Source organism: Phyllobates terribilis, unplaced genomic scaffold, assembly GCF_046119375.1.
Source record: "Phyllobates terribilis strain yellow unplaced genomic scaffold, ASM4611937v1 Scaffold_10__3_contigs__length_209671492, whole genome shotgun sequence".
NCBI classification, from domain to species: Eukaryota; Metazoa; Chordata; class Amphibia; order Anura; family Dendrobatidae; genus Phyllobates; species Phyllobates terribilis.
The window spans coordinates 166,928,752-166,942,339 of NW_027362770.1; the positions used below are offsets into that span (position 1 = coordinate 166,928,752).

At 43.2% G+C, this 13,588-nt stretch overlaps 1 protein-coding gene across 1 annotated transcript in view; it reads right to left on the reverse strand.

Moving 5' to 3' along the window:
• FGD4 (FYVE, RhoGEF and PH domain containing 4) overlaps positions 1–13,226 on the reverse strand; it is a 217,600-nt gene extending 204,374 nt beyond the window's left edge. Inside the window, exon 1 of the mRNA XM_073650086.1 lies at positions 12,912–13,226. Within this exon, the coding sequence (XP_073506187.1) occupies positions 12,912–13,020 (109 nt within the window). The 5' untranslated portion in view covers positions 13,021–13,226. The remainder of the gene's footprint in view (positions 1–12,911) is intronic.
• Between the last annotated feature and the right edge of the window lie 362 nt (positions 13,227–13,588).

The following is a 13,588-nucleotide window of genomic DNA, read 5'->3' on the forward strand; positions in this document are numbered from 1 at the left end:
ACGTTTGACGGGACCAACTTAAGTGTATGGGAGAGTCTCAGCTCTCTCTTGAAGGCAGATGTCAGAGAAGGACTGAGCATGTTCGATATCAATATGCCCGATCCTTTGTTCTCATGGAAGATAAACCACTTGTGAGCTACTTATTCCACTCTCTCCTTAGACAACATATACACACTTATCCAAGTTTTCGCCTACAACCCATTCAATGTGGCCCTTAGCCACAAAAGCTCAAATAGAAGGTCCTAGGGAGAATGATCCATCACTGCCCCCCACTGGCTGGGGGTGGTATTGCTAGTCTAGTAACACTTCCTCCTCTCAATCAATAAAGAAGCCCTATATTCTGGTCGGAAGGGGCACATCATCAGTCAGATATGATGGCAACTCATTGTCTCCCCCAGTGGCTGGGGATGGTATTGCAATACCAGAAACGTCGTTTTTCTCTTAGTTGATGAGGAGTCTTTTGGTCTTGATAGGAAGGGTTGCACTCACAGGGCTAGACCTGAGTTTTAGGGAATCATGGCTTAGAGAGGCGAGGAGGGCCAAGTACCGGAATTACAACAATGTCGCAATTGTCTGACCGTAGGGCAATTTCTATAAAATACCGCTTCAAAAGAAATTTACAGTCCTACAGTAATAAAAAAAGATTTGTCAAAGGTCGCCTATCAGATTTTCCAAAGACGTACGTTAGGACCTCTCCTCCCTCCACCACATTCTAATGTTTATGGGACCTTATGGTCCTTTTTCTGGCAGTCCGGTTACTTGTGATTTATAACCATCCTGCCCCTTGCTCACCATGCACTCACATTCTGCCGAGCTTCAGCTTTTACACAGAAGCCAATTTGAAGCATAAAAAAAAAGCAGAGCTTCAGTGTAAAGCATGGGGGAGGAACAGTCCATGATGAGACAGGGGCAGAACTAGCGCAGAATTCTATTTTCAGAATTCCACTATGACCAAGTTAAGAATATAAACAGCAGATAAGGTTCATACGAGAGAAATATGGGTGTATTTTTTTTTTTTACTTGTGCGGACTAACAGCAGAATTTGATGTCACGATTTATTTAATATAATGTTGATTTAAGACATTCAATATGATGCCTTACTGTATATTCATTTATTAGTCTTTTAATTTGCCAAGAATAAATCTCTTTTTGATGAAGTGCAGAGAGAAGACTAATAAATGTGCAACTTATTAAAACCAACATGCAGCCCGTCAGCGCCATACTTCAATATCGCCATTGTTACAGCGCCATCTGCTGGGGAAATTCTATTTAACATCCTATATGTGTAATCATCACGAATTTGGGGGGCTGTCCCAGGAATATCTGTCCTGTCGTCAACCATTTATGTGGCCACAGATACATTTGAACACAATCAGTCTGGGCAGAGACTGAAGAACCTTTGGGTCAAATGCCCAGCAGCAGAGACCAGCTGAGCAGGGAAGCAGGGCAAAAGGGCACATGGGATACCTATGTTTGGGCACCATAATGTGTGTGTGTGTAGGGAACATCATAATGTGTGTGGGTACCATCATACTACTATGATGTTGGAGGGATGTACTATAAGGGCATCATACTGTGTGGGAAAATGTACTGTGGGGAAAAAAAAATACTGTCTGGCATCATACTGTGCGTGAGGGACTGTAGCGTGGGGGCATCATACTGTGCATGAGGGAATGTAGCGTGGGGGCATCATACTGTGCGTGAGGGAATGTAGCGTGGGGGCATCATACTGTGCGTGAGGGAATGTAGCGTGGGGGCATCATACTGTGCGTGAGGGAATGTAGCGTGGGGGCATCATACTGTGCGTGAGGGAATGTAGCGTGGGGGCATCATACTGTGCGTGAGGGATTGTAGCGTGGGGGCATCATACTGTGCGTGAGGGAATGTAGCGTGGGGGCATCATACTGTGCGTGAGGGAATGTAGCGTGGGGGCATCATACTGTGCGTGAGGGAATGTAGCGTGGGGGCATCATACTGTGCGTGAGGGAATGTAGCGTGGGGGCATCATACTGTGCGTGAGGGAATGTAGCGTGGGGGCATCATACTGTGCGTGAGGGAATGTAGCGTGGGGGCATCATACTGTGCGTGAGGGAATGTAGCGTGGGGGCATCATACTGTGCGTGAGGGAATGTAGCGTGGGGGCATCATACTGTGCGTGAGGGAATGTAGCGTGGGGGCATCATACTGTGCGTGAGGGAATGTAGCGTGGGGGCATTATACTGTGCGTGAGGGACTGTAGCGTGGGGGCATCATACTGTGCGTGAGGGACTGTAGCGTGGGGGCATCATACTGTGCGTGAGGGACTGTAGCGTGGGGGCATCATACTGTGCGTGAGGGTCTGTAGCGTGGGGGCATCATACTGTGCGTGAGGGACTGTAGCGTGGGGGCATCATACTGTGCGTGAGGGACTGTAGCATGGGGGCATCATACTGTGCGTGAGGGACTGTAGCGTAGGGGCATCATACTGTGCGTAAGGGACTGTAGCGTAGGGGCATCATACTGTGCGTGAGGGAATGTAGCGTGGGGGCATCATACTGTGCGTGAGGGAATGTAGCGTGGGGGCATCATACTGTGCGTGAGGGAATGTAGCGTGGGGGCATCATACTGTGCGTGAGGGAATGTAGCGTGGGGGCATCATACTATGCGTGAGGGAATGTAGCGTGGGGGCATCATATTGTGCGTGAGGGAATGTAGCGTGGGGGCATCATACTGTGCGTGAGGGAATGTAGCGTGGGGGCATCATACTGTGCGTGAGGGTCTGTAGCGTGGGGGCATCATACTGTGCGTGAGGGAATGTAGCGTGGGGGCATCATACTGTGCGTGAGGGACTGTAGCATAGGGGCATCATACTGTGCGTGAGGGACTGTAGCTTGGGGGCATCATACTGTGCGTGAGGGAATGTAGCGTGGGGGCATCATACTGTGCGTGAGGGAATGTAGCGTGGGGGCATCATACTGTGCGTGAGGGATTGTAGCGTGGGGGCATCATACTGTGCGTGAGGGATTGTAGCGTGGGGGCATCATACTATGCGTGAGGGAATGTAGCGTGGGGGCATCATACTGTGCGTGAGGGAATGTAGCATGAGGGCATCATACTGTGCGTGAGGGAATGTAGCATGAGGGCATCATACTGTGCGTGAGGGAATGTAGCATGGGAGCATCATGCTGTATATGAGGAGAATTTACTGTGGAGGGGGATCATAATGTGTATGTGGAGAATGTACTTTGGGGGGCATCATACCGTGTGGTGGGAATATACTGTGGGGGGATCATAATATATATATATATATATATATATATATATATATATATATATATATGTGTGTGTGTGCGCGTGCGTGCGTGCGTGTGTGTGTGTGTGTGTGTATGTGTGTGTGTGTGTAGAATGTACTGTGAGGGAATAATATTATATGGTGGGAATGTACTGTGGGGATATACTGTGTGTGGGGGAATGTTACATGGGAGCATAATACGGTGTGTGCGGGGGGGGGGGATGTATTGTGGGTGTTTCATACGGTGTGTGGGAAATGTACTGTGGGGGCATCATACTGTTTGGTGGGAATGATAATGTGTGTGTGGAGAATGTATTGTAAGGGAATCATACTGCATGGTGGGAATGTACTGTGGGGCATCATACTGTGTATGGGGGGGATATACAGTGGGGGGCATCATACTGTGTGTGTGGGGCCATCATACTGTATGGTTGGAACGTACTGTGGGGCCATCATACTGTGTGTGGGGGTCTGTGTGGGTCATAAAAGTAGTATCATACTGTGTGGGAACACCAAAGGGCTAGATTAAGAGAATATTTCCTTGTGAGTGAATGTAAATGACTGGGTAAGGTTAGGTTACTGTCAATGCCGCAGCAGTATGCGCACAGCAATGAGCTCCTCTTATCTTTCAACTTGGGAGGCATGATCTATCTTACATCCATCTTTTTCTTAATTTCTTTATTATCTATTCACCCATCTACTGTATGACTTAATGTCCTTTTACACAGGTTTTCTGCCCTAAACAAGTGGTAAGTGACGATACACCAAGAGCATCGGCGCCCATTTAGCTCTGTTCACATTGAGCTTGTGTTTCACCCTACCAATCCCTTTTCTATTAATAAAATAGAATTTAATTCTTCGGAAAGGACATTTTGGAGGGTAAATTACAAATTCATGGGGAGTTTTTCTTTTTGTTGGAATTCGTCTTTGTAAGAATTCCTCGGAGATCGAACTTTGAGACCAGATTAATAAATGACTCTCTTATCTAATGTGCAAGTGCTCTCCCACATTAGGAAATCTTGAACAAAAGGACCAAGTACACAGCGGCAGCAAAGTCATGGGAACAAACCAGGAGCCTGGAGATAAGCCTTTACATAAAGAAACATACCAAGAAATTTAAAGGCGAATCTTCACCTTTTATCATTTTGTCATTTTTTTAAGTCCTAAATTCTGTGAGGATTCTGAAACTAGAAAAAAAATGGGGAGAGGTTGACTCAATCTTTGCATTGTGTGTCTGTGTGTGCCACACTAAGCATGGAGAACAGAAAGAGGAGAAGAGAACTGTCTGAGGGCTTGAGAACCAAAATTGTTAAACAATATCAACAATCTCAAGGTTACAAGTCCATCTCCAGAGATCATGATGTTCTTTTGTCCAAAGTTTACAATCCGTGGCACTGTAGCTAATGTCCATGGACGTGGACGGCAGAGAAAAATTGATGAAAGGTTGCAACGCAAGATATTCCAGATGGTGGATAAACAGCGGCAATTAAGTTCCACAGAAATTCAAGCTGTCCCGCAGGCTCAGGGGGCATCAGAGTCAGCGCGAACTATCCATCAATATTTGAATTAAATGAAACGTTATGGCAGGAGACCCAGGAGGCCCTCACTGCTGACACAGAGGCGTAAAAAAGCTAGACTGCAGTTTGCCAAAATGTACGCAAGTCAAAATCCTTGTGGTAAAGCATCTTGTGGACAGATGACACCAAGATAGAGCTTTTTGGTAAAGCACATCATTCTACTGTTTACCGAATACAGAATGAGGCCTACAAAGAAAAGAACACAGTACCTACAGTCAAATATGGTGGAAGTTCACAGATGTTATGGGGTTGTTTTCCTTCCTCTGGCACTGGGTGCCTTGACTATGAACTCTGAAGATTACCAATGGATTTTGGGTCACAATATACAGTTTCGACCATGACTAAGTGCGGAGGTCAAATCCTTCGGACCGCAATAATAATTAGATTATTTATTAAATAAATTGGACCCGCCAATTGCAATGATCATATGTACATTGATGAGCCAGAAAAGTGCATTTCCCCTTTATATAGATGAACAGGACACAATACCTGAAAGACAAACAGGATGAGAGCGCTCCACACCTGACACCTGGAGCAGGTCACTCCCAAGGACATGGCTTTATTCCTAGTTCCCAATGCATTGTCCTTCACCAAGACGACCACAGTCAGAGCGACCATAACAGGGAACACCACATCATAAAACAAAAAAAGTACAAGATACGGATATCCTGAGCTCTGCAAACTTTCCAATGCAACGTGACTTGAGATAGACAGGTCAATACCTGCAAATCCTGGGAACACCCAAGATGGATCAGGGAACGAAGATAGTAATCTGCCAAGAGAACGGGAGGAGATTTAGAATCCATGACCTTCCATGAGGCGAGGATGCAAATACTTAATAACAAGTTACCAAGATGATCCTATATAACAAATTATAACTTTTACCACTATAAACTAGTATTTAGAGACGTTTCTATTACTTTGTTGGTTATATGGTCATCGCCTCAACTTTTTTTATCCACTTAAAGTGTTTTTTCTCCATCTACACAGATGGATATTTTTCAATAGCGCTTGTAAAACTAAGCACTTTTGCAATTTATTGCATTTAAAAATTTGAAGCCGTTCTTGAGATATTAACACTTTTCTTTTGTTGACAACACATTGCCTAGGAGACCGACCACCTCTGCTGTTTAGCTTCTAAGCACTAAGGTGATGCTGGCTTGGATTAGAAGGTAACAGCAAGCTCCAGCGATCTTAGCCAGCTGCAAAACTCTTTACAAGCTCAGCTGAAAATAGCTTGTAAAGCACTGTGCGTGTTCTGCTGTCTAGCAGTGGTGGTCGGTCTCCAAGGCAACGAGAAGCAAAAATGTTAATATCTCAAGAACGGCTGAGAATTTTTAAAGACAATAAATTGCAAAATTGTTTGTTTTTGCAAGCTCTATCCAAAAATACCCATATATGAAGATGGGAATAACCCCTTTAAGGGGTATTGAAGACTACTCCATTCAGAGTCTTTGGCACTGCTGAAGATAACAGTAATACGCAGCATGGTACATGAGCGTTGAACAGTGTCATGCTCCATTCAACTTCTGGGATCTGTAGCAGTAAAGTGTTTCCAGTGTCTGAGCTTCCTCTAAAAAATTTTTTTTTAAAAAGTTTATTATAAAAAAAATTAATAGAAAAAACAACCCTCACCCTGAACAAATTACCAAAAAACGTTAAGTAGAAGATGAACACAAATTTTTGAATAAGACTACAAAAAAAGTTTTAGAATTTCTAAAATTTTTTAAGTATTTTTCAAATGTAAAAAAAAAAATTAAAGAAAAATACTAAAAAAAAAAAAAAAATTCATTGGTCTTTAAAAATATTGACACCCGATAAATAAAAAAAAAAATCTGGAAAACAGCTAAATGGCATTAGGACCTGAAAGCTCAGAATGCCCTGGACTTGAAGTGATCAATTGCGATCTAATATTTTTCGTTTTTTTTTTTAACTCTTTGGAGGCCAGATATAAATGTTTATGCTTTTATATGAAAAGGACTTCACAAATTATAATTCACACACAGCTGAATGAAGTAATTTCCCGGATGGCTCATTATTCCTGTTAGACCGGTTGGTACAAAAGCTTTTATTATTAAAAAGGTAGAATATCTGGGCACATGACCAACCTAATGAAAAGCGTCAGGCAGATTTATACGCTAGATTTCATTTTCAATTCCCTGAAAAACATTCTTGTTGGAAACGGCTCAGCAGTTGTTGGTTTTTTTTTTCTGATTTTTTACCTTTATTACTAGTCACCTGCAGTTCCAAAACCAACCATGAAGCTCAGAGGAGTCAATAAAACCATCTACATGACTTCATTATTGTGTTGAATAGCTGCCAAATAATTGGACTTGCTTAAAGAGCAACTCTTTTTTTAATTTTATTATCCTCCGGGCATTGCAAAGTTATGAAATTGTATAATATACATCAATAGCTTATTTATTTTCATTCCTTCTCTCCTAAAGTGCTACTTTAATTCTCAGTTTATTCTCCTTTAGAAGCTGCTTTTAACTGCTGCTCAGTAAAGATCTGTCCATTATATTCAAACAGTCTGTGAATGGGACCTTCCCTGTCCGAGCCTCTATGGCTCCTCACCTCTTACTCCGACAGGGAAAGTCCCGTTCACAGACTGTTTAAAGATAGTGGACAGATCTTTGCTGAGCAGCAGTTAAAAGCAGCTTCTAAAAGGAACGTTAATTGGGAAATTGAACAGCAGTGCAACTTGGCGCTTGGGAGGGAAAGAAGGAAAACAAGACAATGAAATATATTACAAAAATGTTGAATTACAAAATTATTTTCGGAAACAAAAAAAAGAAGAGTATAGATTTCTATATACAGCTTCTATGCACATCTATTTGCAGGACCCTGTTCCAGGGATCATGTCGATGGTCTGTTGCTAGCGGGCCAGAGTTCTAAGAACCTCCTTCTACTTGCTGGCATCCTTAACACCTATTTTAATTTGAATGGGCAGTGTGTAATACTTCATATCCCCTGTGGAGGCACTGTAGGAAAAGAGAACACTTACCGCCAGGTTTCCTGACAGTTGAGCACTGGAGGTCCCAGCAAGAGGATAACTTTGGGGTTTACTTGTTCTTTAGCGACCCTTCTAATGAGTAGAAATTGGCCAAAATGGACATGTCTGGCATCTTTGTTCTGCAACCCCGAGAATGGGGCGGAGGGGAAAATGATCGGACTCCTCTCCATTCAGGATGGGACTGCAGAACTCAGTCCTCGAGATTCCAGAGCCTTGATCTCGAGATCCTTCGGGGTCCCAGCAGTTGGATCAGCAAGTTAGCCCCCCTCCTTTGAATAAACGATAACTCATTTTATCAGGAATAACCATTTAAATTAACATGGTGTAATACCCAATTTGTCCTGTGGGGGCACTGCAGGAAAACTGAACACTTAACACCAAAGATTGTTCGCTAGGGATTGCAGCTAGAGGACAGATTGTGATCAGCTTATTTTACATGGATCCTTTCAAATAAGTAGACAGCCCAAAGGGGAGTGAGTACCCCTTTAAATTTAGGGAGTCATTACTTTTGCACATTGGCTGAATACAGTAATCACGTGCCCAATCCAGTTCTCGAATAAGCGCCCGAGTGTGATAAATGTGAAATGATAGGAGACCTCTGTTGGGTAGGGGTGTGTATACTTTTGCAAATTAGGTCAACAGGTTGTGTAACTCTTGTTCTCCATAAAAAAAACAACAACCTGTGAATGCATCTGAGCAATCACCCCCCATGTCCTGGGGCCAGGAATTTAGAAGAAAGGCGACAGCATTGATCGGAGTCCTCTCATTAAGAATGGCGTCCTTTTCCTGGACAAAGGAAATTCTGCTAGTAATCAAAGGGACTACAATCCCCAGCATTGATTGTTACGTAAAAGTAGTCAAAAAGAAAAACATGAAGTGATAACACGTGTCCGGGAGACAAGACAGAACATAGAACATTCCTAAGACAAGCCCGACTATATTACAAGAGCAGCTGCCTCCTTGTTTTGGTCTTGCTAAATATCGGGGTGCCAACATTTTTGCAAATAAATCAATTTAATAGTAGATGGTAACACCCTGTCTGCTCTCCTGAAATGTCTGTTGTCTGAGTAAATGCTTTAAATTCCAATTAATCTCTTCTTAGAATTTGTCATTCCTCTGTTAGCCCTCCTGGAAATGGATAAATTGACAACAGGGTGTTACCATTTCTCTTTTCTAGACATATATCGTCACTGATACAGTAAAAACACCGGCTAGGGGCATGTCCAATCGATACGAGGAATGGTTTTCCCCAGTTGTCAATTTATTTATATATTGCCAGGAGGAATAACTGAGGAATGGAACAATAAGGAGGTCTAAGGAAAGAGGTTTTATCAGCATTTTAGGTGTAGACCAAATATGGGCCAAAATAGACATGTTAGGAGAGACTATAGACTTTCTTTTAACCCCTCACATCGGTATGTGCTTTCTTGGATATTCACAGCCTTCGAAGTAGCCATCGATTGACTTCTATACTTAGGAATATGCCAAATTCGGAATATATGATCCCTGCCCCAGAAACATCCCCAAAATGCCCACTTTAAAGGCACGGATTTTGCTACTCTATGCCCCATGGTGGTCCAGTTTGCTGGATTGTCAGTAAGTATGAAGATGTCCGGACAGGGTGAGGGGATGAAAACAGATGCCCAGGTCACAAGATACTGGGAGGGTGGTCGTATTACCATGGAAGATCCAAACCAAAAACAGAAGATGGTGTAATGGTGGTCTGCCAAGATGTTACAAGGTGAAAGTCCAAAGGAGAAGTCTGCAGTGGTGGTCAGGATGAGGAGGAGGATAAAAGCCAACATAGGAAAAAAAAACACAAATTCCCAGGTCACAGGATACCAGGAGGGTGGTCGTATTGCCATGGAAGGTCCAAACCTAAAACAGAAGATGGTGTACTGGTGGTCTGCTGGTCTGGTAAGAGGATACAAGGTGGAAGCCCAAAGGAGAAGTCTTCAGTGGGTGTTAGGACAAGGAGGAGGATAAAAACCAACACTGGAAAAAACACAGATGCCCAGGTCACAGTATACTGGGAGGGTGGTTGTATTACCAGGGAAGATCCAAAGCTACAACAGAAGATGGTGTAATGGTGGTCTGCCAAGAGGATACAAGGTGGAAGCCCAAAAGAGAAGTCTGCAGTGGTGGTCAGGACAAGGAAGAGAATAAAAACAAGCACAAGAAAAAAAGAAAAAAACAACACAGAATGGCCAGCAGAATAAACTAAGGTCAAAAGAATCAGGGCCGGATGTGCAGAGGTTGCGACACTTGGTCCCATGGAGGTTATAAGGGGATAGATGCCATTTTGGGGATGGGGCTGTTCTGGATGCGAACAGTCTTTCATAAATTTCCTTTTTGCATGCTCTGCTTAATAACCCCAGCATGACCCGAAGCCTACGAATGTGTAGACAATGCTCATGTTTATGTAACCAGACGAACAGAGAAGCTAAATAGGCCATAAAGGGAAGAGATGTAATCCGCAGTGACAGTCACAACAGGATGCGAGGAGCAGCCGCCGCCGATGCCACAGGTGATCACACTCTCCTGTCACACATGACAAGCGGCTGACACTGCCGAGTCACCTACACTGAACTTCAGTGAAAAAAAAAAGTCAAAAAGTACAAAGAGCCATATAGGATAAAAAGCGCCACCCTTGAGTACAGGCTGCGTGTGGTATTGCAGGTCAGCTCTTTTCACTTTAATAGCACCCCAATGTCTACGCTTCCAGAGCACCTGTGAGGTAATGCGGTAGAGGAGCCCGGAATGACGGACAGAGGACGTGAACACTGCCCTGGTCCAGCTGCTGTGGACGACCGAATTGGACGTCGGACCAGAGTTTAGAATCTTTTTGCTCATCTCTACCTGATCTTTTTTTTAACTAATTTGACCAGGTTTACTTGTCTGCCGCCTGCCCTGACCACCACCTGCGTCGATTTGTACTTTGTCCGGCTACTGTTCCTGCCTCTTGCCTTGGCATCGTGTCCTCTATCCATCCACGTGCCAGCCCTTGATAGCAAATACTACTTCAGGGTTAGAGTCCTCCTTTAACCCCCAGGCCAAATCTATTAGTGACAAAGCAGGCCATTACTTGTTGGTCTCATATCACTAAAAAGGGGTATTCCCATCTCCAAGATCTTATCCCAAAATGTAGTAGGTGTAATAATAATATCAGCAAATCCCTCCAATTAGAAATGTAGTATAGTTCTTCTGATTAGCTATGTCACTTACCCCATGTGCAGGGCATTGCAGTAGCTTAGGCATCCATGGTTATCACCACTCATATAGTGACAGTTTTAGCTAGCTGTTAGTGGTGGTAACCATGGATACCTAAGCTACTGCGATGCCCTGCACATGGGGTAAGTGACATAGCTAATCAGAAGAACTATACTACATTTCTAATTGGAGGGATTTGCTAATATTGTTATTATTACACCTACTATATATTGGGACAGGATCTTGGAGATGGGAATACCCCTTTAGGTATTCCTGCAGTAAAGCTTTTTACGTGGAGACATGCCTGGGTTCTCCTTAAAGCAACACTTTTATCATATACGTTATATTACAGATGTATACAGGATATAGCAGTCGACAACATTATGTACCAGGGCCGGACCGGTGACTCTATGATGACAAGTGTTGACACAGTGAGTCAGACGCGTGTGTGATCACAGGGCACAGCCACACATACCCTGAACACAAAGTCCTGGGGTCGTCCTCTTCCATCGCCCTATCAGGTCACTTCTGCCTCTTGGAAAGCTGGGTGACAGTTTGGTTACCCTTACAGATTATATATGGGGGTTCACCCAACTTTCCCAGAATCCTGAATGCAGCGGTGGCACAAGGTGGACTATCCTGCCCAGATTTCTGACTGTGGCGCCTGCCATACATGTACTGCGGATACCCTCCTGGGATCTGAGTGCACTTCATACACCATCAGTGTCGGCTGTACTCTACAGCTGGCACCTGGGTCTAACAGCTGTGATCGGAGCAAAATAACCGCTTAGATGCCGCAGTCAATAGTGACAGCTGCACTTAAGAGGTTGGAAACGAGGGAAGGAGTCCTTTCCGACCCCCACCCACACCATGATTTCGTGGCAGTAAGGGGGGCTTACTGAAGGCCCCCAGTGTCTGCCATGTTTGTATACACAGGAGAAAGGTATTTGCGCAATACATTGCAATTTTACAGCTGTACAAGAGATGGTTCAAGTCCTCTTGGGAAACAAAAAAATAACATATAAAAGTTCATGTCAAATATAATAATTAAAAACTTTATATTTCCGCATGTAAAGCTATGAAAAAAAATAACATCTGAATTTTTATGCCATACAGTTAACGCTGAAAAAAATAAATTGTATATATTCTAATAATAATAATTATATAACTCTAACTTTTTTTTTTTCCTCCAGTTCTGATGATTTATTTTTTTCCATAGTTTCACATGTAAAAATATGAAGTTATTTTTAAGTATTTAGATTTTATATAACCTTTTATATGAACTTGTATAAAAAAAATAAAAATAAATAATAAATAATATATATATATATATATATATAAATAAAAAAGTTTATATGAAATCTAGTAATAAGAAAAAAAAAACTATTTTCGCATATGAAACTATAAAAACAAATAAAAGATCTGAATTTTTATGTCATATAGTGAACGCAGAAACCGGGGGGAAAAAAAAAAAAGTCTGAAAATTTTATATATATTATATATATATATATATATATATATATATATATATATATATATATATAAATTAATAACTACATTTTTATGCGATACAGTCAACGCCGAGATAGAAAAAAGGCAAAGGACTTTAGTTGCCCAAGGGCCAGCAATGCTCAGAGCCGGCGCTGCCCGAATGACCAGTCCGACTAGAAAGACAATAGCACAGCAGAAAAGCCCCCATCACCCTATAATTAGGCACATTTTTCATTCAGGGTTCTCGGAAAGTTGAGTGTTGCCGAACAGGAGCCAACTTTTCCGGACACAGATAAAATGATTTTTTTCCAATAACCCCATATAACGAGCCGTCGCCCGCACTCACCATCCACATCCCCATTCTCTGCCGGATTATACACCCTTAAAGGTCCGCTGGGCAAACAGGGGTTGGATTTCCTCCTAAAAGCCACTCTCCTAAAATCATCTGAGCTCATGGTTGCACTGATGAAATATTTGCCAAATCCAGATTATAATCCCTGAGTCCTCTGCTCCTCAGAAGCCCCCAGAATCAGCATTTAGAGGGGTCTTCCTGTGCAGATCCACCATATACATTCCCTGTGATCAGAGTCAGCTCCTGGGGTCTGCAGCTGCTGCACACTGAGCCAGAGCCTGCAGCACAGCACAGAGGAATGCATGGCCACGCCCCTCTGCTTAGCCCCGCCCTCACCTGGGGGAGAATAGCTCACCTGAGTGTCACAGCTCCTGGTTACCTGCGCTGTATAACACTCCGGTTACTATGACTGAGCCTTTCCTAATATAGAACAATGTGCACACAAGGCTTCCTGTAAACACAGGAACGAAAACTCTGCGGGCACGAGGCAAACATGTAGGGCTCTGTTCACTCTGACATGAAAAAGGAGGAGAGTAGGTCCTACAAGAAACCACGGGCAATTACTAGATTTGCTCAGGACGAGACGAAATGGCGAATTGGTGCCCATTGGGACGTACTATTAATTTCCTATGTCGCCTGGGCCGTATTCATCAGCATGGTGCACCCGAAGC